The sequence below is a fragment of the Falco cherrug genome, chromosome 9, assembly GCF_023634085.1.
Source record: "Falco cherrug isolate bFalChe1 chromosome 9, bFalChe1.pri, whole genome shotgun sequence".
In the NCBI taxonomy this organism is placed as follows: Eukaryota; Metazoa; Chordata; class Aves; order Falconiformes; family Falconidae; genus Falco; species Falco cherrug.
In genome coordinates, this window is record NC_073705.1 from 5,145,214 (window position 1) to 5,172,395 (window position 27,182).

Consider the following 27,182-nt stretch of genomic DNA (forward strand, 5'->3'; position numbering starts at 1 on the left):
AAAAAATGGGTGCAGTCTGTACGTCTGGTACGTTATAGCAGAAGAAGGCGAGATTGCCATGCCAGCCTGCAGCTTCATGGGACAGCCGAGACTAAGGCAAGAGAAAGAGCAGCACCGCAGCCAGAGCTGTCACGCTCTTGTAGAAGTATGCAAAAGTGAGATGATGAAGATAAAGAATGCCACTTTGGACGACAGCAGGTTAATCAGAAAATCACATGTCTGAAAAATTACACAGGCGGGAGAACTCATGGCTTCATCTTTCACCATTTGGGCCATGCCTGCCTGAGTGCAACACTGATAACGCAGGGCGGTACGCTGGAGCAACAAGCACGCAAAGATTCTGTATATCATGGATGAGCTAATTTAATAAGAAATATAATTTTCTGAATCTCATTAAATGCAGTATTAAGTAACATGTACATTTCCCTTCCTGAAATACGCAGCTGCAGCATTTTACGTGAGACTTCAGTCTCCCTGAACTGCTGGATATTAATAGAGCCTTTTATATTTTGAAGATTATCCAGGTCTCTTAGTCCAAAGACTGGAAATTGCAATAGGGTAAAGAACTGGCTGACTTTAATCTCAGCCTCAGTAAAGAGGTTTCAATGCAGAATAAAGCTTGTGTCACAACTTGTCTGCTTTTTGGACCATCCTGATTAAAATTCAGTGTCACAAAAAATAAATTTAGTTCTGCTTCTACTCTTAAGAAGTGCAAAGAACGTACACGCAGGAATCAGGATCGACAGTAAAATGTAGCACAGGGCCTCCCCCTTTAGAGAGCAGGGTGTACTAAAATGCTTGAACATAGGAGAGTATCGCAAAACCACCAGAAACTATGCTGGAAGATGAAGATAAAAGCAATTCTTGTGCAGTGATCCAAAAAATAGCATCTTCCTTTTTTTCAAAATTACCTGTTTTAATAAAGCAGACACACTGTGCCAAGCGAACCATTTAATTACCTGCAAAAATGATGAAGCAAAACAATAGTTTGCAAAAATAAATGACTAACCTCTGATTAAAACGTCTGTCCTCATTACATACAGATAAAAGATACAGTATATTTTAAAAGAAAATGTACATTGAAGAGAAGTAAGTGGCATAGATAACCTGACATTTTGCAACAAGAAAGAAGTTGACGTATGGGCACTGAAATGTAACGAAATCTTTAATTTTTCTTCCATTTCTTAATCTACAAAGACCTCAAAGAGACTTTTGTCATTTTGGGGGGGAAAAAAAGGAAAAAGAAAAAATAGGGGGAGGTACGTGTAACAATGCATTCCTGAGTCAATCACTGAGCAGTGGAAAAACAAAGCTGCCAGCACCCAGGCAGCCAAGCTGGGCTCCGACCAGGCTCCACAGCCATGTGTTGGTGTTTCGGAGCAGAACTCACAGCCACACTGAATAAACCAATGGAGCTCCTGAAAAGGAGGAGGGATATGGAAGCAAACTGCTGCAATAAGAGCAGTGTGTGAAATAAATGCTTCCAACAAAGCTGCCCAGACAAATTACAACTCCCCCCTGCCAAGATCTGCATTATCCAATACGGAACAGCAACTTGGTTTCCTTTTCAGGAATCCACTGGCTTTGATGTTTTTCCAGATCATTAACATCAGTTTCCACTCTCTCTGCTTCCTCCAGGGATCTGGATGATAAACTAGTGTGGAATGAACACCAAATCTCACTGTATTCCCAAGGAGCACCCGCTCCTCCCACAGCCATGCTCCCAGACCTGGCTCCCCATGCTGCCCCAGCCAGGCTCCACGGGACGGAGCCCCTCCACCCCCTCCCCAGCAGGGACCCGTCCCTGGGGGACTGGGGCCACTTCCAACTGAACTCGTGCTGGGACAGCTTGCTGGGGTGACCTAGCAGATTGAACTCTGACTGGAATCTACGCGCTTGCAAATGTTTCCCTCTACAGCTGCAGCCCAACCGTCCCATGTCGCAAAGGCAACTACTCCGACCTCTCACCTGCCCCAAGTTACCACCTAAGGCCCACCAGATACCACAACAAAACATCCTGCTACCCCAAAGCACTAAGTTTGTACTGACCTTTCTACAAAGTGTCTGAAAGAGGTGAATAAACATTTAAATATCATAAAGAAATATTTCTCTATAAAATATAATAATAAACAACCATTTAAGTAAATATTTACCTCTAAGGTAAATATTAAGGTAATAAATATTGCTGCATGACTCCAAAATAAACAAATTAGAGATGTGGGGAAAATGCCACCTGTTAGAGCTGCCCACAAAAACATCCTTTGTAGCGAGCTTGGCAAACAGGCACAGCCAACACTAAGCTGGCAACTGGCCGTGTTTCCCTTCATTGGTGCTCAGTCCAGTTTCTCTGGGAAAAATACTGCACACGAGTAACTGTGATGATAACATGGTTAAAGACAATCACAAGACAGTGCTTTTAAGACAAGAAATATACGCAAAGGCATTGCTGCATCAAATAACTGCTTTCAAAACCCACTGCTCCTAAGCAAATGAATGGGAAACATTGCAGCCTTGTTCAGAATCGCTAATGTTGCTTTATCAGTAGATAAAGCGTGTGACATGTTTTTGGGTGTGACATATAAGCTCCAACCCAGAGGATATGGCATTTTGCCTTTGAAAGAGAATGATAACCTTCACCTTCCGTTCAGTATCAGCAAAACTGAAGAACGCTGGCATTCTCAGAGAACAGCCATGATCATGGACAGCCTGAATGTAAAGAAAGGATTTAAGAAAAGTGAGCAGCAGCATTTGAATGGCATCAGCTCCACTCAGGAGCAGCCAGCAATGCTGCAGGCACACAGCACAAACACTGTGGGCACAGGCTCTGGCAAGAGGCACGGGGTGACGAGCTCTGCTGTCCCTGCTCAGGGCCAAGGGCTCTGGCAGGTGCAGCTCTAAGGCAGGCTCTGCACAGAGCCCTGACTGCAGCTCCACAAGCACCTTCTGCAGCATCTGCAACTGAACTGAAAACCCCTCAAACGGTACGAGAGTCTTAAGCATATTGTAAAAGACAACTGAGTTAACATTTATACAGCACAAATAATACGTGCTTCTGGATCCTGTTTTATTTCTATAGATCAACACAATTTAACGGTACTATGAGATACTGAACTTATGGATGACAGAATGGTATGTCAGGCTAACATCAACTATTTCTTTAAGTACTCACACAAATGTTTTAATTGTTTTTGGGCTGACAGCTGGCAAGTATTATTTGAAAATACTATCAATAAACAATTTAACGTATGTTCTGCTTTTGCTCTGTTGCTTTTCCAGCACAGCTTCCATATTTAAGCATCAAAAAAATGAAGCTCAGTCCTATCCAAGGGTAACTGATCATTTTGTTTATCTCCAGGTTTCTGCTAGAACAAAAATCCTTGGAGATCGGTTTATATAACTGAAGTTAGCTTTCTATGACTGAAGTTAAGTTTCTGGCTACGTGATGACAGCTGTAGCAGTACCTGGAAGTCCATACCCTTGTTTCACACATAAAATTGATACAAAGATGCTTTAGCTACTTTGTGCACACATTCTGACAGGGCTGAGAACAGGTCATGAGGAGGTATGACTATTGACTCCTATATTCAAATTACATAAATTTGTGTGCTACAACCAACAAACATGTCTATCTACAACGTGATGCCAAAGATGGCTACAGTAAAATTTTGGGGCAAAAAAAAAAAAAAAAGACAACCCTGCTTAGCAGTGTGCAGGGTCACACACCAAAGCCAGCAGTGACTTTGACCATGTCACTTTAGCCAAGAAAACTCGCACTATGGGGAAGTACACAGCTTGGACCAGCTCATGAGTTCCCAGAAACCACAGCTGAGGCTGTAAGAATCTCATTTGGCAAACTCGGTTATCAGTTTCCAACGCAACATGTTCTCAGACTGTCAAGATGGAAATCACATTGCACAGAGTCTATCAGATACTTCTGCACAGCCCCATCAGAATGTGCTCTGCAAGGTGTGTTAAGCCTTTTTTCCATCCCTAATCCTTTTCCTGAGACTAGTCGGTTGAGTACGTCTCAAACTGGCAGGTTGAAGTGATTCTGAAAGTGAAATCAAAGGTTAGAGCCGGTGTGGGGAGGCTCTGCCAGCTTCCACAGCAGAGCAGGGTCCCCCCCGCAGCGGAGGTCGTGCATGGCTGGCTGTGCAACCTCTCCCTGCCGGCCTCGTCCCCAGGCAGGAGACAGCTTTCGCCTGTAATCAGAATTTGAAGGGGGCTTTCAATGGAAGATTTTGTAATTCGAAAGGTTTACGTTTCAGTGGCACTTACACAGCAGAAAACTTATGGGAGACAATATCCCCAAGAGGCATCGGCATACTGGTCTGAAACACACTGTTTATTAACTTCAGAGAGCTACAGTGGTATCAGAACCCATCCAATTAGCGAGGCCTGCAGGAATATTTGCACTCCTAAATCTCTTGGTTTCTGAAAGGGTTAAAACTTATTATTAGCATATAATTTACAGGTCCTTTCTCCCAGGAAAGAAATAATGTACAGTAAATGCCACATTCATTTTAATAATACATGTTACAGTCTGTGCCCAACATCTGCACAAAGGTAAAGCAGACAGATTTTTTTGACATGTCCCACTCTGCCATCCAAACACAGGCTTTTTGTTTCTTAAGTGACGGAAGGTTTAATCAAGAAAGCAGGCAATTCATCAATCGAAACAAGGCTGCTCACATCGCCCTGACAGCACACACATGGTTTTATACAGAAGAAACCTGGCCACCTGTCAGCAGCACCTTTTACATCAGGATATACAAATACACCGAGTGATCAATCCTCCAGCTCTTCCCATTCATTTCTTCGTTTTCTTATTATATTTTTCTTTATGCTAGATGTTGCCCTCATTCTCTGCAGGGATAGATGGGAGACAAGGCAAGCTATGGCTGTTTATACACTATCGTAAAAATTTATATACCCTTAGAGTGACTTATTTCCCTTCTATTTGAGTACCATTATTATAAATAATTTTTCACTTCATTCAGGAATTTCCCCTGTACATTATTATCTGTGGCTGCCTGAGAGAGCTCCCTCTCTCCCTCACTGTCCTTGTAGCTCTGATAAGCCAAAGCAATATGCAGCCAGAAGATGCTGAAGTCTGAAATGAAGGCAGTATGTAGTCACAACAACATCTTAATTAAGCTGAAGGCCATGAAGAAAGACTACGCTGTGAAATACTGAGCAGTGTCTGTCGACAGGTCTGTCTGGAGCAAGGCATTCTTCTTCCAGCAGCTGCCCGTTCGAACATGCATATTAAACCTGTCAGCTCCTCAGCACCACACTCCCAGCAGTGCCCAGAGACCTTTTGCAGATCAACTTAGAAGTAATTCTGCCCGCTGGTCTCAGGCACAAGCCATGGGATGGGACCAGGGAGTCTGCCCAGCATGGAGGACAATGCCCGCAGCCAGCCGCCCTGTGACACATGGCATGCTGCCGCTGCGAGGTCTGGGCCATAGTCTCCTATACGCACCCTGTCAAAGACTGATTCATTAGTTTACTGTGCAGAGAGCAGTCTCCCTAACTTTCTGGTCACCCGATGCCTCATTGCGAAGACTGAAAGTGACAAAAGCTTGGTTTTAAAACTGTAATTACTACTTTCAAGATAATTTTTCCCTTGACTCCAGCTTTGTGATGATAACTGCACTGCACACCCCAAGGAGCAACAGGACAGTTCCAGGCGGGATATGGCAATTTCTGCCAAAATGTATTTTGAGATACAGAGTAAGCTTGACAGCCAAAATTCATTTCACCTTCCATAAATAGACTGAACCCCAGTTGGAAGTGTTGTTTTCACCGACTGCTGAGAAAATCGTGGGTGTCTACAGAGAACCAAGACCATGCTGCAGCTCTTTATTTCACCCTCCTTTACAGCCCCCTCCCTCCCTAAATAGCTCATCCTGTCCCCACCACAAGAACTCAGACCGAGGCGATACCAAAATTGGAAAGTAAGAGACCATACGTTAATGGCTTTTGTTTCCCTGTGCCAGCACCGGGGATCCTTCCATTTTGCTGAGAGCCAAGAGAGGGAGCCCGCAGGCTTGGCCACGCGCGGCCGGCTGGCAGCACCACAGAGCAGTCCTGCAGCCCCCAGGGCACCTGCCAGGGCACCAGGTCACCTCGCCTGCCACTCGCCACCACGGTCTGCACATCTTCCCCATGCCCACACCTCCCCTGGCGCCACGGGCCCCACAGCACACCGCAGCCGGGACCCCACAACATCCCAGCAGAGCAATTAGGGACGACAGTGGAAGTGCGTTAATAAATTTCCCGTTGCCATGGCACTGCAGCAAGGCACTTGCATTGCAGTGCAGATAAAACGGACTGGCTGCAAACTACACCAGCGTAACAGGAAACTTCGCAATGGTTTCCACAGTGTGTCTGGGGGCTAATCTACCTCGGCAATGACGAAGGGAACTGTCACAGCACCTCATCACAGCTGCTGAAAAGGCAGCCCTGGTCGGGAGTTACGCATGAAGATCCCTGCCAATGCACAGGATGTTTCCTATGACAAGACCCTTTCTTCAGAAATGATTCACAGCTGCAATAGCCATTACCGCACACGTATGCACAACTTGTATAACAACGTGTCTGGAAGAGAATGTGAAGTTGCGGGGGGAGAAGTTACATACTTCGACTGAAACGTGCTCACACAAACACGGAGGACTAATGCCATGCCCAGTTTTGCAGGCCTATTTTGTGCTTTGCTTATAACTATCTGGTTAAGTATTTGGGTTCTTTGCAAAACAGGTCACCTTCCCAGGCTGCACTGCAAGCAGAGGCAGTCCATGGGAAGTCCTAGAGCCGGGCTGTTCTCAGTAACATTCATGCAGAGTTGCTGCCTTGCTGTTTGTGCATTCGATGCTTCCTCAGGAGAGAAAGCACAGCCTTCTGTCGTCCATGCAGGACTATCTCTCATGTGGCCACAAGAACACGCCTTCCCTTACATTTCTAAATCTATTAGGGCAGGAGAGTAACAAGAAAAACGAGTACTGACAAGAATTATGCAATTGTTATATTCCATCTATTTAGGAACCCGAAGCTGCAGTTTCAGTCAGAGATTACCTTTTAAATAACCCTTTGATTATGGTACATGAATTAATGCCATGTTCCCATGTTAGAAGTGTCACTCATTATTAACAGCAAGAACCTGTGAATGGCACATTTTTGCCATCTTCTCTTCCCTGATTATGCACAAGCAGTACATATTGTACAGCCCACCGAATCCACTGCTGCTTTTTCTGTGTTTCCAAGCTGTCCTGAAAAATCTCCTTCAGCCAGATGAAGGGACTGTACTTCCATTAGGTTTTGACAGAATCAGGTTTAAAGGCAATATTTTTCTCCCCTTGCAAAAGGACATAACAAAAAGAAAACTGTGGCTAAGTGTGACTCTACTGTGCCTATCACAATATTTGTTCAGCTGTAATATTACTCCAAAAAAAATAATCCTAAGGAAAACTCTCTTCCACCCCAGCACTACTCAGCTGAAGCACAGAATATGAGCTAGCCCCCTAACAGGAGAAGCAGGTGAAACACACTGTTGTGCCACAGCTGTGCCTAACATTTTTCTTTAGTTTGCAGAACCAGAAGTCCTTTTGCTGGTGTTCACAAATAGCTTCCAGACCACTCAGCTCTTGGCACATCCAGGAATGACAGACTCCATGAGATACAACTCTAAGGCATCCCTGCCTCTCACTCCGAGAGGCATTTCTTCCTGGGCCCTGAGAACGAGGCTACGTTCCTTTTTAGTTCACCACTCCTCCAAGAAAACAAATACTTAAAGGCACTCCAGAAGAGCAGAGCTGTTGGGGACAGCTCACAGGAACCCCAGTTCCAAACCAAACCCACTGCATGGTCCTGAAGCACAGTAGCAAGTTCCCTCACCCATGTAGGTACAGGTATGGACTTGACCCTCCAACACTTTTTAAATACACATTTTCCCTGCATACCAGTACTAGTTAAAAATAAAAACCAGCTAAAATATTCATTGGTGGGTTCTTTCCACATTGACATCTGGAAACTATCACTAGCTCCAGCACTTGTATACCAGCCTGGAATGGTGAACAGAGAGAAAGCTGCAGTGAGAGTCACCAAGCCTGTGTGTGCAAGCACACACTTCTTACAAATAACACAGACACCCCCCCTCCATATCCTAACATCTAATTTCAAATTTGCCTTAATACTCAGTAAAGAAATCTATGCAGTGCCAGTATTCACGAAATACAAATGGGAAAGAGTAAAGATCTCATCTGTTTTTAATGTGTATGTTGAATGTAGCAAAGATTAGTGCATATGAAACTCATCCTTGCCAGGCAAGACAAAGCTTCCTGTGAAACGGGCAGAGATGTCATCTCTTATGACTCACCTGTGAAGATCATGAAAAAGATGAGGAGCAATGTTTGTGTCAGTGTTGCTTTCCATCAGAGCTCTCATCTAGCACCTCCACGGGCAGCATCATCCCTCCCCAAGGGCTGTGATCTCCCCAGAGATCAATAACGTTTGCTTCCAGTAACACATGTGCCTGGGCATTTTCTGGGGTCTCTCTGCACCCCTTCTGCTCTTGACACTTAAATAGCACTAACGAAAAGCTGGATGTACATTTCATGGGTACTGCACACCTGGCTGTCTGCAGAAGCAGGGTTGCTTTACTTGGTTACACGTCTGATTACACAGAAGAGCAGAAAACCATTGCGTGCGCCAGCTTACCTGATATGGCATACAAATTTGAGTGCTGGTGCTCCAAGTCCAGGCGAGTGCTGTGACTCTTCCCACGAAAGCTAGCAGGGAGTGTCAGCGAGATATGCCTAAGGAAGAGAGATGGGAAATGGAGAGGATGTTACTACAGAGCACAAGATGCTGCTGCTGCCGTCAGCTTGCTCTTGGCTGATGACTCCAGTCAGGTTAAGCTGCAAACAGAAATTTTAACATTGCTTACAAAAGCTGGAGCAGGCCCCAAACACCAGGGGGAGGCTGAGGTGGCGATTCAGCCATTACAACCAAGGGTGGTTCAGCTGCTTTACCTACTCCTTAGTCCAGCTGCGAGCAAAGACTCTACACCCTGGTGCAAGCCCCCTCCACCCTGCTGAAACGCAGACCCAACCAACAGCCAAAGCACTACAGAGGCAGCCAGCCACCCTCTAGCAGCTCCTTGCGAGCCAGCACCCGGGGACAGCTTGCGCGGTGGCTGGCAAGCGCAGTCCCCCCCTTTGCAAACACAAGCGTCAACATAAGGCATGGACAGCATGCCTGCACACTCTGCGGGACTCAACTGCATTTCCTTCAAGGCAGAAAGCGCTAACAGCAAGTACTTTGGATTAATCCATGCCAAAAACTTCCGAGTACATTCATAAATAAGATCTTTGAAACTCTCTTGATGACTAAGGCCTGCTCCAAACCTACCCAGAGCCTGCTGCGCACTCCCATGGTCCCTGAGGCAGGGGGTGACACACATGCTGAGCTTCCTGCACCAGCCCCGGAGAAAAGGGAAGCCAAACTTCACTCGTCACCTCTCTAGCTGCAGCAGTGCGCGACACCCTCCCTCCCAACCATGCTCTGCCCAGCATTCCTGCAGCACAGAGATATTTTTACATCTTCCCTTAAACTTTCCTATAAATAGGAAAAAACAGAGATCATGGAAGCAAAGTTGAAACTACTTTCAGTCACTCAGAGCTTATTAAAAGGAAAACCCAGAACATGGCAAGCCTGGACACAGGCTAGAAGATGAGGTAGGCGACCTTCCTGGGAATACACGGTGTGGGAGGGCAGGATGCGACACCCAGCAAGCCCTACCCTCATCAGGCCCTAGGACTGGAGAGGGGCTGCACATTAAGCGCCTGGAGCTGCTCTGGACCAGCCCACGGCACTGAGGATGGACCCAACAGCCCTTCGGGCAGGGTACACACAGCCAATGCCCGCTCCCCCGTCCAAGCAGGACACAGCCCCAGAACACTGCTGGGCACCGGAGTGCTGGGGCTTGGGAGAGCACAGGCAAGGCTGCTCTGCCTCTGCCACCACGCTGCCCACCCGATATGGCCAGTGTGGCCACCAGGCCAGCCATGGAGCTCCACCAAGAAGTCTGCCATGAGAAAAGACCTTTTGCTGGTAATTGTTATCGATAGCCCACAGATTTTTATGCTTTGATGAGAGATTCAGGCTTTTCCCTTTTAATTCAAATCTGTATTTTTCTAATGCTGATCCCAGATCTGTGACAATTTTTATAAAATGTTACTATTAATCTTCTGGACTGCATTGCCATGTGTAATGAAGATGCTCCCTCTTCATGGAGAGGCTTAGCACAGCATGAGGTAGAGGCAGCAGCTACCATTTCACACGAGCAAGAGCTACTAGACATGGCAAGACCCTTGACATTGCCCTCCTGCCAGAAAAACAAGGTGGCCTTTGCCTCCTCTCACAAACGGCATACCTGTGAGAAAGGGCCCTGCGTATCCTCCAGCAAAGCAACAAATCCATGTTCTTAGCTAGCAGGTTTTATCTATTGGACAAATCATCTGGAAATTATCTGCCTTTAAGAACAGGGCACATTTTGTGAAGAACTACGTATTTTTAGCCCTTGATGCAGCTGATGGTGAACAGCACGGATAAAATAAGAAAAGGCAAACATCAAATTGAGTTTGCTTGTGCTTCCCAAAGATATTTCTAACCAAAAAAAGATGGTGTGAAAATATTTTCGAATTTGGCTAGCAGTTTGCTGTTTAAAACACAATCCATATGAGACTCTTTGCGAGCAGAGGCAGGTTTGTCATGAACACACTTTAAAACAGAAGACCACTGCCTGTAGGCATTACACGCTTTTCATTTGTTTTTTAATAGTAGTATCCAAAAATACTTTCCAAGGCACCAAAACAGCTAACAAAGACTTTGAATTTCTCTTGCTTGTACAGGGAACCACTTTCTTCATCCCAAACAGAACAGCAGGAATTGTTTTGGAAGTAAACAAAGCAGATCTCCTTGAAAGGCCCATTTTTAAAGTTTTTTTTTTAAAAGTATTTTAAAGTTTTTTCTTTTAAAGTATTTTAAAGTATTTTTAAAGTTTCTACCAGCTTCTGCCGCAAGAGAGGCTGACCCTCCTACCTCCGGCCAGCCCTTTTCCACAGCTCTCCACACCAAGCCGGCCGGACCGCCACAGTCTGCAAGGGAGGTGATGAGCCAGAGGACTGCACAGACAGTCCCACAGCTGGCTCTTGGTGGGCACTGCCTAAGCACCACAAAGGAGCCACCAGCGCCACAAATGCACACAACAGCTTTCCAGTAAAGCTCCGAATTCTCAGTATGCAAAAGATTTTCTGAACCAAGTCCCCAGTCGCTACCAGCATGCCTGGCAGCTCATGCCAGCATATGGTGCTCATGAAACCTGGTGCTAAAGCGGCATGCATGCTCCACGCGTGTAATTAAAATGAATCGCTCTGAGTCAGAGGGACTCTGACCACATACGCGTGAGTATGGCGGCAGAAAGTGATGTATCCAGGTCTCGCTGCCTAACTCCACAGGGTATCCCATTTGCTTCTCCACTTCAGGTCTATCAACATTAAAAGACACACGGAGGAATTCCCTTGTGGCGGTAGGCATTATGAAGGCTAGGCATCAGGGTGCATGCCCTCGCCTTCAGACCTGCTCTCAGCAGCTGGCACTGCTGCAGCCACTCGTGGGGCTTGTGAGTGAAAGGGCCAGTTCCAGCCGCTGCTGACCCTGGCCTGCCAATACTGGGGAGCCTGGATGCAGGCTGTTAGAAGGGTGTTTGGAAACAACGGCCCGTGCCCTACCCTCCGTGGCCACTTTCCATCTTTGAGATAGGATGAATGGGCATTTCATCACTCCCACCGAGCTGCGTTGAGGAGAGCCAGGGCTCTCCAAGGAGAACATTTATCTGCAAGACCACAAGACGGAGGGCAGTAACTGCTAGAAGGAGATCAGCTCTCACCTTCCCCCTTCCCTTTTCTAAAAGCATGACACTGTATGGGAAAACGGGAAACAAGATCTAATTTATTTTAAATTAATGCAAACTTTGGCCAGGATCAATATAACTTATACCTACTAAGTTGATTGCATAATGTATTTTCCTTATGTGTTGTGAAAGCCAAATCATTTTGCATTGTAGAAGACAAAAAAAGAGGCTGCCATTGAAAAGCAAGAAAATCCCAATTACAAAGTCCCCAAGTTCCTAAACACATATCGTGAAAGTATGTGCAGCTCTGCAGCATATGGCAAATCAATTACTAGTTTAAATTTTAAAACAAAAACATGGTAAATGTGTTGCACAAATAATCAAGAACAACGGTTTCGTTTAGATTACAGCGGCCACTAGAGTTTTGAATACAATTAATCATCATTCCAGGCAATGGGAAGCCATATTGACACTTATTCCTAATTTGAATATTTAATTAGGGTGAAGTTCTTCATCAAATTATCACAGAACTGGGAGGAAAGCCTAAAAGATTTAAACAATTACTACTTTAACCCTTCACCAACTGCTCACCTGTGAGCACAAGAATCTCTTCCCCATTCTACAAAGCAAGAACATGCCCAGGCAATACAAAAACGCAGTATTTAAAAGTCACTACAAATACCCTGGGAAAGGTACATGGACATTTAGCATCCTGGAAGGATGCTTTGAAGATGCCAGACTGTCACAGGCTTCTGACCTGCCTACGCTCCTCGACCTTTATCAGAGCAAAGCTTTCAGTCCAGATCTCTATTTTAGCATCACATGTAGTTCCTACTAGGGGTTTTGTGTTTTTGTTGTTGTTGTTGGTTTGGGGTTTTTTTGTTTTGTTTTTTTCAACTGAAGATCCTGTCCAGGATCATCCACCAGGTTCATGTGCCAAGGGATACCAAAGCTGCTGCCCAAAGGCTGACCTGATGCAGCTGCCCAGTCCTGGACACCCTGTGTGCAGCAGGTTTCCCAGCCCCTGCCCTGCACCAGGAGCTCACATGATGCAGCTGGACCCCAGCAGTGCTCCCGACCCACTGCACCTCCCTCCACAATGTGGGTATCTCCTCCCTCCACACCACTATGCCTCAGATTGCTCAAAAATCCCTTTATGTGCTGTATTAATCCATATAAGAAAATCTCTTTTAATGAGGAGTGATATAGTTATGAACTCTCTAGAGCCATAATTAGAGCAAACTAATTGAAGTTGTGTTTTGACACACTTTCCAAATTCACGGGTACTGCATGACATATTCACAACACTACTGCTGCACAGCCATGGTGACAGCAAAATCATTAGGCTAATAACGCTTATTTGCATTCTTATCATGCCAGCAGCATGCCGTTAAATACTGCTTCAACCAGTGCTCGTTTACTCTGAAAGTTTCCACTGAAACATATTAACAGTAATTATTAGTACTTTAGTGGAATATCTAATGTTAAGGAATGGCAACTTGCATTAACTATCCCCATGCCAATTATTTTCTTTTTGAACTGTCACAAAAAGTAGCTTTCTTCCTCCCCGCTGAATGAAAGCCACAAAGTGGATTTGGTGCTGCTAGGAAGGATGGAAGGATGGAGAGATGCCTGCCCCAGTGAGGCCAGCTGTCAGGGCTCCAGCCCGCTCTCTCCACTCTCTCCAACATCAAAGTCAAAACCATGCTGCTCCAGCATGGGTTAAATACAAAAAATATCTTTCCCCAGCATACAATAATTTCCAGGCAATTTAGAATGAAACAACTGCAACAGCACAGTTCAGAACAGGGTAGATTTAATTACTCTCTTCAGTTTTTCTTTTAGTCATTAAATCTATGGAACAAGCCTACATACGACAGCAAAAGCAGCAGCACGTGATGAGAGAGATCCTTCACATGCTAACAAAGGCAGTTTGAGGTCTGCGTGCATTATGGCCACTTTTTGAACATTTTTGGAGAGAAACTCGCATAAAACAGGCCCAGGAATGCCCGACAGTTCCAAAGCAGTTATTAATAACTGTCTGCAGGAAGGTGATGAACTGCTTTTGAAGTTAGGGGGCAAGTACTCATAAAAAGTAACAGGGTATCATAAGGGGAAATGCCAGATATCAAAGGATGCTTCATAATTCATATAAAAATATCAACAAGGCACAGCAGAAGAACAACACTAAGTTTTTGCTTTCCAACTGGACTGGATGTGCATGGTAGAGAATTCAGGCAAAACTTTCAAGAACCGCCCCACATTATCAAATATATTAGAAACCATACTGCATGCTGCAAGCTGGAATTGTCCTGTCCTTTGATGTACTACTGTCATGACTGCAATTTATCTTAAATAAACTTAACAGTGCCGCAAAAACTGCGGTCTCGTAGGAATACCTTCAAATAACAAGAATCATATCTTCCATTATCAATGGATTACGCAAAGATCATGTCTCATGAAAAACTGAGGACAGAACAATTAAATTCCAAGCTGTAAAAGCTGAAGACACACCTAGAAGAACTTAGTATCAGGCTGTAGCTCCCAAGAAATGTAATCCAACTTGAAAGCTTTGCCCGTGGAGGGAAGAAATGGGCTGCTGGCATCTCACTGACAGATGTCAGAGGACCTCTCAGCAAGTGCTCACTCTACCAGAATGCATCTTCCAAACTGCAGCTTACAGACAATGCCATAGCTATGTTACCTCCGGTTGCAGCAGTGTCCAGAATCCCATCTACAGTATTTATTCACTGTCCTTAACTTTTACTGTGCTCAGGCACTGCGATGCCAGAACACCTACCTCATACTCCAAAGAACTGCAATGAAAAACAAAACTGAGGCAAGAATCACCTCGGGTAATGGACTTCATTCCAGACAATCTATTCCAATCGTGTAAACCAAATATTTAAATACTTTCTAAAACCTTCCTGACCCTTTCCCTAAAACAAGCAACATATGGGCTTTGCAAGCATTTCATCTCATTCCAAGCTACTAAAATATCCTGTTTCCCAAAAATCAATGAGAGCTGGTGGTGCCAGATTCAGATTTTATAAAAGCCCAAATGCAAGAGAGAATGAAAAAGGGAGTGAGTGATTCTTTCCACTTTTAGATTTACCCGTTTAATTTTCCCAGCTGCAGAAATGGAAAAAGGCCTGTCTGCAGCATGCATACTCAATGCACTACATACAGCATGCCTCCACACATCCCCCTCCCAAAATGACCACGCCTTGAAGGCAGGGGAAAATGATATTGCGCCGTTCTGTCAAAACTAAAGCAATCACCAGCTGAACAGAACAAACCCTGATGATGCTAACAAGGGAGCATGATATACTGCAGACCAGCAACCCAAAATGTAAAGCTTAATGCAGAATGAAGCTCTTGCAACTTCCTCTATACAGGGATTAATTTAGAACAGAGGACTTAAGTAACCAGGGTAGAACAGCTGCCAAACAATAGAAAAAACCCAACAAGTTTAATTTACACTGCTTGAAAGTCTGAGCTGTAGCCCATTAAATTGTTATAGGCAGAGGACTGCATCAAAGAACTAAGACCTCATACTGTAAGCATGAAGTGCTTATGAAGTGGTTGTCTTAGATGAGCAGCACGGTGTCTCTGGAGGCTGCAGCGGGAAGAGCACAGCCTTCCACATCCTTCACTAGCTGCTCTCCAGAGTCAGGAGTTTTCAGATAATGAAGCAGTAGGGGAAAATTGCCAAACAGCAGAAATACTCCAAAAAGATAAATTACACACGGTGTAAGCCTCCTCAGTTAGGATTTTAAATTCTGTGAAATTAATCAGCACAACAAAGCCCAGGCTCACACGTCAGTCCGATGAGAAGCATCTCTCCGGGGCGATCCCCTTGCCAGGGGTGGAGGGGGGCTGTCGCCCAGGGAGACCCCGCAGCACCCGGGTGCTGCAGGCACAGCCCAGCCCGTAGGGAGCAGCAACGCCTCCCCTGCAAAACCTGTTAAACAAATATTCCACATAAAGACTCATTTGGGAAGAGCACGTTGTCAGCACTTTGCCAGTAATAAATAATGACAGTCCATACACTTTACTAACAGCAATAAACCTCAAGAAGCGTTTTGGAAAATGGTGAAAAGTGATTGATTTAAAGAAGGAAATATCTGAACACAACCACATGCACTTCAGGGTGAAAGCACAGATTACAAATCAACAGTGGCAGAGATCATATTAAATAGCAGACAACACAGAAGTTTTAAGGAAAAAAAGCTTAATTCCTCTGCAGGGCTTATTTAACAACTGAGTCAATAGCTTCTTTGAATTAATACCTTCAGTTTGTACTTAATGACTCTACCCTACACCCTAAAGAAAACATGCCCGCAGGAATATTATTGTACCAGGAACAGGGCTCTATAAAGAAAAATGACTCTAAGGAGATCGAAGCCTCTTCACTCACAGCACACCCCAAATTTTTCAATGCGCCCTCAAAATCAGCTAAATCAATCAGACTTTAACTACAGTTACTGTCTCTCGGCTGCTGCAAGGGATTCTTGTGCCTGGAAGCCACTCATATTGTTTAAACATTTTTTCCTAATCATCATTTTCTACCACTAAAACATACTGGACCGTGACCAATTTTTGCACGTCTTCATCCAGCTGAGTTGGATGCAAGCCATACGGTCAATGCAGTTTCATAGCAAATTCCTTATGGGAAACAGACTCTGGCTAAATGTATGCCAGCACCCCTTACCCACTCAAACAAACCATCATGTTCCTATTTGCACAGCGTACACGCATCACAGACATTTCATCCTTAAATTTTGCTTCTTACGATACCCACTAGAAAGGATCTATGGGAACACTTCCTCCAGGCTTCAACTTAAGTGTTTCAATCTCTTTGGGTTTTTTTTATCCACAGCTACTGTGATGTGAACCGAGCCCTTGAACCATCCTTGCCCTCTTGTAGGGTACATAATTTAAAAACTAGGAATATTTTACTGTATTTCAAAATACAAGCTATTTGAGCATTCAAGCCAAACAATATGTTTTATTAGTTGTAAATCAGAAGGTAGTTTTACTTAGAGCAGTTTTGATGAAACAGATTAGAAAACACAACTCCATCAAGAAGGAAGCATTTTGTAGAAAGGATCAGACCATCAGAGATCCCACTGGCAATACCTCTCAGAGCAGTTTTCAGTCAAACTAGAAACGCCCATCCCAAAGTACTCCTCATTTGGTAGCATTTGGTTCAGATGAGGGACTTTAAGGTAGACTGCTACCCCTCTGTGAAAGCACGGTGGCCAACAGGCTACCAGCAGCATCTGCCTCTGGTCCACTGCAGATTTTGGAAGTCTTTGCTTTGTTCTGCACCAGAGGAGAACAACACTGAAACCCTGGAACTTTCTCTTGTACAGACTGTCCATAAAAATCTATTTTAAATGTCTTAAAAAACTAAGATAGTTGTTTCTAAATAATATTGTTGCTATTTCAAAAATATGGAAGGTAAAAGGCTTCCCACTTCCCTTCAATTAACCCACTGCACAGAGTAAGACCGGCTCATCACCAGAGTGAGTTTAGGTCTCTATCACACAGGCTTGCTGGTGCTTTATTAACTACCACCTATTGCACATCATCAGCTTCTAGCAGAAAGCCATACACTGATCACTTTCCAAGCTTACACGACAAAGTTCAAACACCATTAATAAATCAATTTGAAAAATCAGACTTCTCTGCCTAGAAAGGAAATTCTTACATTCCTTAACATTAAGCTCCACTGGGAGCAGAGAAACAGGAACAAATAATTTCCCTTTCCTAAGGAGGGATAGCTTAACTATTTAAAAGGTAATTGGGAGCACAGGAGGAAAATTTACACATCCTGCTCTTATTTCAGGGGTTTAAGTAGGACAATTGTTATCTGCTTATCAAAACTAGAGCAGCATGTCCCTGATGCAATACTCCTGCTAGATCAGTATTTCAAGACCTGGGCACTTGGTGGCACAGACCGACTTGTGCTCAGAGCACAGAGAGGGTGTGCAGGGAGGGATGGCTGCCAACCACACTGCAGACCCACAGCTGTGAGGGGTGTGAGCTGCAGCACAAATGAGCTGTTTCTGTGGCTTATTAGCCATGCGGATCAGGCAGGAGTTCCAAGTACAGCAGACTTTTGCTGGGGCCCCAGGGTCTTGCATGGTGTGCAGCCCCTCTCTCCAAAGCCCAGACCCCCGGGGAGGAAGCAGGCAGCAGGGAGAGGCCCACATACTGCTCCACCCCCAGGCATCACTCCTGGGCTGGGGCAGAGCCCCTGCAGGCAAAATCCAGAGGGACACTGCCTCTAGACCAGCACCAGGCCCTGTGGCCATGCTAGAGGCTGCTGCAGGGACCCGCACTCCACCTGCGGCCCCCACCAGCTGGGCATGTACGAGCACTCACTGCCCTTTCCAGCTGGGCCCCACCTCCAGCACCAGCAGCCTGGTCCCTTGCTTGCCCACGGTGGGCATTTCAGACTCCTTGGCTGGACACAGACCACCTGCACCCAGGGAGCCTTTTGCCTGGCTCCCCCTGGCCATGGCAGGCTGCTGCGCTCCAGCTCACCCATGCTCGCTGCCCAAGGCCAGCCTGGCCACTTCGCCTTGCTAACAGGAGAAAACTGTCCTTTCCATCCAGCCAGTCTGTGCCAGCTTTGGCTCTCCCTGCTGCTGTACACACAGGAGCGGGCAGCTGCCCCGCACCAGCAGCATGCTGCCGTTGGGGAAGTGGCCACCCCTCTCCCAATCCTCCCCCCACCTGGCTCTGCAAACTGGTGCCTCCTCCTGCCGGTGCCCATGATGGCTCAGGCCTGACTGCACCAGGAGTCCCATGCAGTAGGAGCCCGCTCAGTACTCCCAACTGCCATCCCATCGGGACGGCAACTCTCTCCTGAGCCACCGTGCTCCCATGCCGCTGGCCTCTCCTGGCCAGGCCAGGCAACCCAACAACTCTGTCACCTCCAGACATGCTCTCAGAGCTGCAGCACTCAGGGCCAACACTGTTTTGCTCACTCACATGCCTTTCTGGTCAATCCAAAGCACGACTGACTGACTCATGGCTCTGTCTCCTGGATGGCAGTGGGCACTGTGAGCCCCACCGAGACTTGCAGCTTGGGCTTACCCCCTGCCCCAGGACTGGCTTGCCCTCTCCCCTGCCCTACTTCTGTGGTTCTCAATTAGAACAGCTATGAAGACATGCCACAGGCATCCCACGAAAGCAAGCGGAGGAGTTCTGCCCTTCTGAACCTGAACACTGAGCACCCAGGCACACTAATGCATGATACGAATACAAGTGGATTGCTGCAAGATCTTCTTTCTCCCTGGTAAACGATTAACCTTTCAGATGACAGCCTTGCAAACTAAATGACTGAACGATTCCCAGGGTCAGCACAAATCTACATTTTCAAAACCTGACATCAACAAGTAAAAGTTGTGACTGAATCCCAGTCTCTCCGAAAGGAAGATTAAACGCCTGTGACACATCATGTGCAATCAGAGTGCTCCATTTCCCAAAGTATCCATCACAGATTGATAACATCCACGCAAAAAGTTAAGTGCAATTATGTCTGTCACTGTAAAACACACTTCAGCAGCACTGACTGACATCTTGCTTGCAGCTGACAAATTGTGAAAGGCCTGTTTGAATGATGGTGGCAGAGACTTCAGCAGCACCTTGGGAAGGGATGCAAAACGCACTCCCAAGCCACAGAAGCCACAAAGGCTCACAAAGCACCATGGATGTAATGGGAGCTGCCGTGTAGGCAGTTACAAGGCAAAATGGTTGGAGGTTGGCACAGAAGTCAGGGACTTGCTCCCCAAAAGCTGGAACTGGACTCGCAAAGAGAAGAACATTACACACAAGTCCTACTCCAGCCTACTCCAACAGAGCTTGCAGTATGGAGGGGCTGAGCCCCAAGACACTGCTCAAATGCTCATGACATGTACCTTTCTTGAAGTCTCCAGCCCATGCACTGGCAATCACCAATCTGCCGGCTGGGTGAAGCAAGAGTGTGCAAAGGGCCAGGTGAGTTACCGGTTACCAGCACTTCTTCGGGGGGAGGATTACCTTCTTGTTCCCTGAAGCAATGTCACAGCACCAGGGAGTGCAAGCCTTCAACACAAAGTAGATGTACTGAGGAAAGTTACGTTAAACTCCCACTGGTGACTCAAGTCAACAAAAGCAGTTCTTTAGTAGCAGCCTTCTAGGATGGGAAACTGCAAGTGCATTTCTCCAGGCTGCCATTAGTGCCAAGAAGCTGTCGCAGAATTTGGAGAGAAAAGACAGTAAAGCAGCTTGATGCCTTGCACAATGGCATGATTGTGCTCCACAGCACAGCATGCCATCCTCACTGGGATGCGCGAGGGCTGCCGTTAAGAGACCATTAAGCCAGATGCCTGTAGTAGGAAACACCAAGGAGAAGAAATGGCTGAAAAATAACATATGCAGTCCAGCACAAATATCAAACAAAGCCTCCCCTTGTGCAGTTCTGACTGCGAGCCGTAACCCCGTGACACAAGCAGCGGAAGCAGCATTGCTGACGAGCAGCAAGCTGTGGAGGTCAAACCTCTGACACATGACAACACTCTGATGTGCCGCCATCCACTGCCATCAGTAACTTATATCATGGATCAGAGGAGGAAACATGGCTGGCACAGAAACAAACATCTCCCACAGCAAAAAGTCCTTCCATTTAGGAAGGTTTTGTGGTGCAGCAGCTCATTGGTGTCTCTTACTAGTTTAGTTTATATCTAGCATTGGCAATACTTTTGAGGCACCCAAGCACACCCCCTTGATTAAAAATTATTTTATAATGCTAGACAGCAACTAAAGAGAATGGCTTAAATATCTGACCAGCCTAACAGCAGAACCTCCGTAGTGCTCTCTATTCAGCACTGCTTGCTGATTTTCTCCTAGCACTCATGGCAGGATAACTCACTGCTGTTCCCGTCAGGATATATCCACATGGAACAGAACAGCAAACTGGCTACCAGTGTAATCTCATCTCTCTGTGGTGACGTAAAAATAAGAGGTTACTTGTGACTATGATCTTTCACAAACATTAAGTGTTGAGTAACTTAGCACATTGCTGATAAAGTATTAGAAAAGGCTTCCAAGTAGTACGTGTTCCCCGTAATAATGAAATATTTGCAGGATGCACTTTTATATACATTTCTATTTCTTAAAAAATATATTGGATAATAAATAAACAGAGTAAAAAAACAGACATGAAAGATGCTTTGAATGATCAGGCTGTTGGTGTAAAAGTTACCTGTAAATCATGCACAGGGCATGAGAGCAGAGCTGGCTACAGACAGGTGGTTTTTACTAGGAGGCATTAATGTAACATTCAATTATTCCACTGCATACTGGCTGTTTTAACTCAGCCAAATTAGAATACATTTTATATTGACTATTTTGACATTTGCTTTATTTGGCAAGTAAAACAAAACTGATCCAATTTCCTTGCAGCCATTGTAAACCATAAACTGTACAACAAGAGGTTATAAAATATATAAGCCTTGTAAACACTTCTTTTCAGACTGTCGCTGATGCTCTGAGCTCTAATTTTGGCCCTGTTCCCAATAGCTGACACTGTTCTGCAGCCTTCCCTGCTCGGCCATAAAGTGACCCTTCCACACTTAGTGATTAAGGGCTGCCATTGACATTCTCTTGCTATGGTAATTTTTTCTCTTTATTGTGGAAATCTGCCCAGGCAGGAATTTCTTGCAGAGAGAAAATGAAGATCTGTACTCTAAAATCAAGACATCTTTTTGTTTGATCTCTCATAGCCTGTGCTAGCATGTAGCTTATGTCCAGTGGAGCTTCAAAACAACGTATCAGCTCCCGGTGGGACAGGTAAATCTCCAGAAGACTGTTGGCTTTTCATCTCTTTTGCCTCCATCTCTGTTTGAGAGGCAAGACAGCATCTCTGCCTGCAGCACATCTGACAGTACAGGACAGCAAGCAGTGTGCCACAGCACGGCAGGCAACTAAGCAAAACTCTCAGTGAAAGAAACACCCAAACGCTTTGGAGAGCTCAAAGAGCTGCTGCAAGACAGTAGATTTAAGTCTGGGTCATGGGTGAAGGCTCAAGTGTACACACCTGCCTTAAAAATATATCAGATAGCTTTTTTGGGAACAGTTTACAGCAGTTCAAAAGCATCACTCTCTGAAATGACCTGTAAATCAAGATTCTGAAAGACATGAGCATTTTCCACCCTTATGACACAGTGACCTTTGTATACAAAGCGATCCCTCTGGAATTCCCCTCCACTATCTGCTTCAAAATACTAGCTCTCAACAGTTATTGTAATACTGTAAATGTATCTGCAGTACACCAAATGGCTAGTCCAAAAATACATGTTCACATAATTAAGCAAAAGCCCAAAGGAGCCAGCAGAGAACATGCTGTCCCCTGGCAATAGCCCAGCCCAGAGTTCAGTCGATGAGCCTCATCAGTAGAAGCCCATCTCACCTGGATGCTGTGCTTTCATAGCAAATGCCAAGAGTATAAAGAGCTCAGTTTAACCTCTGTCTGGGTTGGTTTGTTGCTTAACACCACTCTGTTTTGTCCAGAGAAATCCAGCAAGTAGGCTGTCAATACTGTTAGATGCAAGTATATACACAAGTGTATACATTTATACACACGCAAATATTGCCTGTAACACAGGGAAAACAACCTGGATGGACGCCATGCCAGCACCTGCCCAGAAGTGCTGCTCCTGTCAGTCACTGCAGGATGAGCAGTCTACCCTGCATGTTCAACGTCATCTGCTAGACTGGAGCACAGGATGTGGGTCCAAGAAAAGAAAAAACAGGGCCAGTACTTCAAACCATGAGTGGACTGATTCTAGATAATGAGCAAAATTTGTCTCCCTATGCATTAAAATCTGTATGAACACTTCTCCCTCCCTTTGGTAATCAGCTTGACTACAGTTCTGGCCCACCCTCCAGGGGTGACCCACGTGTACTTGGAAACTACAACATCCCGCATAGTTTAAAGCAAAGAAAAGGTGTAGTTTGCCATTTCCCTTCCTCTCCAGGCTTTTTTCTTTCTTCCGACTTCTTCGTCTGTATGCCTTTGTATAAAGACAGTCAAAAGAACTTCCAAGTAGGCAAATACTTTGAAGAACGACACCCTCCCTCATGATCAGATCACACCACGTAATCATTCATATTGACATGGCACCCTGGTCTTGATTCCACCAGGCAAGGTTAGTAACAATACACCATGCAGCGTCAAGCAATAGGGGCTGGAAAGCAGAAAACTTACCTTGGCAGGTTAGGAGCTGGTGTCGAAGACTGCACTTGGGAAGGAGGAGTTGCAGGCTGTGAAGATTCATGGTTGCGTGGAACTCTGCCCATCCGGTACCAAATGCCCATGTTGTTCAACTCCCTGTGCAATCAACACAGAAGACATTAATGTTGCAAGAAAATGCTGCACATGTGCACAAGCATCAAGCACTGACATGTTTCACAAGCACCTTGGTTAGTGAGAACCAGTCTAATGGGAAGAAAAAAAAAAAAAAAAAAAAAGAGGGGTTAGTTAATTCCTACATCAAATTCAGCAACGCTTGTATTTATGTAGACTTTTCTAATGACAAGCTTCAGCTCTTACAAACTACTACTTAGTAATTATATGAAAACAGGGTGCTTAGCCTTGGTACAATTAAAGTTACGACAACAGCCTCTGGAGTGAGGGGTACTTACCCTATGAACGTGTACTGAGGAGGGGCTTGTTTAGATCTGCCCAGGATTCGGATATCACAGATCGCTGCCTCTGTAGAATCTCGAGGGATGAATTTAATGCACAGCCTCTTTTTTCTGAAAGCTATTTCTTCTGCAAAAACAACCCAGGACACAGGGTGGTTTTTATGCAAGATTAGGGTATAAATGTTATTTATTGTCTCTCTAGATATTAGGCAGATAATTATGGCAGGAACTGGAGCCAAAGAACAGATATATGTCAGCAAACCAGACAGTGCAGTGCCATTCAGTGACTGGAGAAATTTTCTATCAGAAGCTCTCTGTATACCGTGTGAGATTTGTTATTAGGCACTGCGATAAACCAATACTCCCTACTACCCTCTGCAGAGAAGATAAGGCATCAAGTATGCCACAGAGTACTGCACCACAGAACCGAAATGGCAGGTGATTTTTCTACTTCCACACACTTCTCACATTCTCCTTCTCTTTCCGAGTAGTGTTTGCCTTACTGGCCTGGTAGTTGTATCTAAATAAGCCTCCCACAAGCATGTTCCTCTAGGAACATACCTGGAAGTCACAGACACAACTGGTCAGTTTGTCCTGCCAAGCGCTTCCAAACAGCCAACCAAACAGAGAGGAGGAGCAGGCAGAAAATCAGACTGCCATGCAGCACAGCTAACAGTAAAAGCTGCCTGCTCAAATCTCACACACCATAAGTGATAGTGACCTCTCCTGACTCAGTCAGCAAGCACTGAAATGGTACCCCCACAGTGTTTGCCCCGGTATCATTGTAGGTATAAACCAGATTTACAAAGTAGTAATTGCTAGGAGCTCCTATGGGGCAACTGTGCTGCACTGACCTGCGTACAGAGGGTAGATGAATCTGCTGCATAGCCCCTTCCTGGCTATGCATCGCAGAACAAGTTCACTTGTTTCCATGTTATCTATCAAGAAAAACTCAAGCCCGTCAGAGTTAAGACTTATCTGTATAAAGAATTCATGTATATACACACTGTCTGCACGAAGATATAATCCACACCCAGTTACACATCAGTCCTGTGACAACGGGTACTACTAGCGTACAGACACGGATTTGTGGTGCTTGGAAACCATTGCTCTATCTCATCCTAAGGAGTCCACAAAGTCTCAGTGTCAGCAAGGCGAGGTTTCTATTTGTGAATGCAGGCACTTGAAAGACATGACAGAAGTCTATTGATAAACTGAAAAGCTAAAGTGCAGACACTGAACGAAAATCTGGAAACAACCAACAGCTACAAACAAGTGTCTGCAAAATAAAAACCCTTCAGTTTAATATGAATAAATATCCTCCAGCTTAAAAATATGCTCTCACTTCAACAGATGGCAAACAGCCCTGTCTCTATAGGCTCCTCCTGTTTTGTAATCTGCACCTTGGAGAAAGCAATCTATCTCAGCCTCTGAAATTTGCTGTCACACCAGCACCAATAAATGTACAGACCGTGCGAGGTGTGTCACAATACAGCATCTGTGCACTCAGCTTTGCAGTTACAGCACTGCTTTTTAGAGATGTTAAATACCTGTATCCCTGAAGTCTAGTCTTCTCCTGCTATGGAAAACTAGGGTTTTTATTTGAGGTGCCTAAAACTGATTTTAGGAGTCCAGAGTTTAAGGCTTCCACATATGAAAATTTTCTCAGAACCTAGTAAGGAGTACTACAACATTTAATATATTTACCACAAGTCAGTTGTCACTTAGAAATGAACACCGAAACATGTATCACCACAGATTTAACTGTGAACAAAATCAGTGCCTCTTACTTGACTTTCACTGTAAGTACAAAGCTGACTATTTGCTTTTGTCTTCGGTCTTTCACACTTGGCTAGAGTCTGCAGACTGTAGCAAACCTGGTTTAGGAGCTGGATTCATTAATTACACATGCTTAACCAGAGTTAATTTTAAGTAAACATATTATAAACAGTCAATCGAAATGTGTTCATTTATGCTAATGGAGGCAGGGATATGCACCACTTCATTAATACAGACAGTGCCCCTGCTTTAAAGATTGTATGGGTTGCAATCCAATGCATTTTAAATTAATTACGAAGTCCCCTTCCACCTTTCCACCAGGACTTTCACAAAAATTACAGTAGCACACAGTAAGTGTCCAGCACTACCAAGGGCGAGTAGGATAAGCCAATGACTCTCCGCTGCACCCAGGAATGTGCCCAGGAATTCACCAGGGAAAGGAGGTGACCCAGAGGAATGAGAAACAGGCTGCAGAGCCTTTCACTTCTAGGTCACGGGTTCAAATCAGAACAGGTCAGCAGTGACTGAAAACCCATCCTCATCTGTTGCAGACCTGGATGAATTATTCCCTGCAAAGCAGGCTCATGTAACTCCTTTCTACTCATAACTAGGCTGGATTTAATTACTGATGAGCATGGGTACCAGCCCTGCTCTTGAGGCCCTTGCATACACTCAGCACCAGTGCATGGTGTCCTGCAGCCCTTCCACACACAGATCCCACGGGGCTCATCCCCAGCCTCCTCCGCACTGCGAGCCCAAAGCACTTTATGCCTGCTGCAGAGCGCTGCGACCAGACATGGCTCCAGCTGCCACTGCCACGGGCCTCAGGGGATCCAAGTACACCGGGAACTTAAAAGTTGCAGCAAAGCTATTTCTGCCATGCAGAAATAAGGATGGTGTTTTCCCTGGACATTCCACTTGTGCCTTCTCTCAGCAAGTACAAACATACCGTGCCATCCCCAGCACTACCTGCCAGGACACCGGCCTTCATTTGTTCATGATGGGAGATGTAAAGCCAGCGTGCATGAACCCAGCACCACGAGCACATGCCCTACCCTTCGGTACCCATTTGTGAACATCCCTCAGCCCCGCAGCTCTGCTCCCCCCTTGCAAAATGAAAAAAAATAAACTATTGCCTCCTGCCCCAGATCTGTGCTGCTCTGGCAGCAAGTTGGTAACAATCAGGCAGCAGTATTAAAAAGCCCAAAGAGTACAGGAAAACCAAAGGCTGTTTCATGGCAGTCCAGAGCTGCCCCCAAACATGCACATGTAACCCCAGAAAGCAGCAGTGCTGAGAGCATCCCACTACCTGGGACTCCACTGCCTAACCACACCGGCACCGTGGAGCAGCTGCTCCCAAGGCATGGGACTGAAGAACAGACACCAACTTACGTGTATCAATGGTCTCCTGGATGGGGATGAAGCCCACGGGTAAAGTGTCCTTGATATCAATGAGCTTCATATCAACCAAGACGTTGCCTAAATGACTCTTTGGAGAGAGAAAAGAAACAGTTAGCTATGACAATGTCACAAAATGTAAACCCAGCTTTTATGACCTGCTGAACTCCCTGATACCTTATCATCATATCTGACCACCAGTCGCAGCACTATCAAAACTAGCCGGCTGCAACAGGGCTTTTACCAACCCATCCCAGGTTAACTTCAATAAGTAGTTCCTGCACCTTGCCCCGGCACAGCCACCAATCCCCCACAAGGTTTCAAAAGTTCATCTACTGTCTGTGTTGTTTCTTCATCCTCTTCTGGCCAGTCCACCCTGCTTCTTGCC

General features: G+C 45.4%; 1 protein-coding gene across 2 annotated transcripts in view; it reads right to left on the reverse strand.

Annotated features, from left to right (window-relative positions):
• Positions 1-27,182, reverse strand: part of MVB12B (multivesicular body subunit 12B) — a 68,911-nt gene that overhangs the window by 24,725 nt on the left and 17,004 nt on the right. For both annotated transcript variants that reach the window (XM_055719881.1, XM_055719882.1), the window contains 4 exons: positions 26,789-26,885; positions 23,615-23,744; positions 23,178-23,300; positions 8,719-8,816 (listed from right to left, as the gene is read on the reverse strand). In XM_055719881.1, the coding sequence (XP_055575856.1) occupies positions 8,719-8,816; positions 23,178-23,300; positions 23,615-23,744; positions 26,789-26,885 (448 nt within the window). The remainder of the gene's footprint in view (positions 1-8,718; positions 8,817-23,177; positions 23,301-23,614; positions 23,745-26,788; positions 26,886-27,182) is intronic.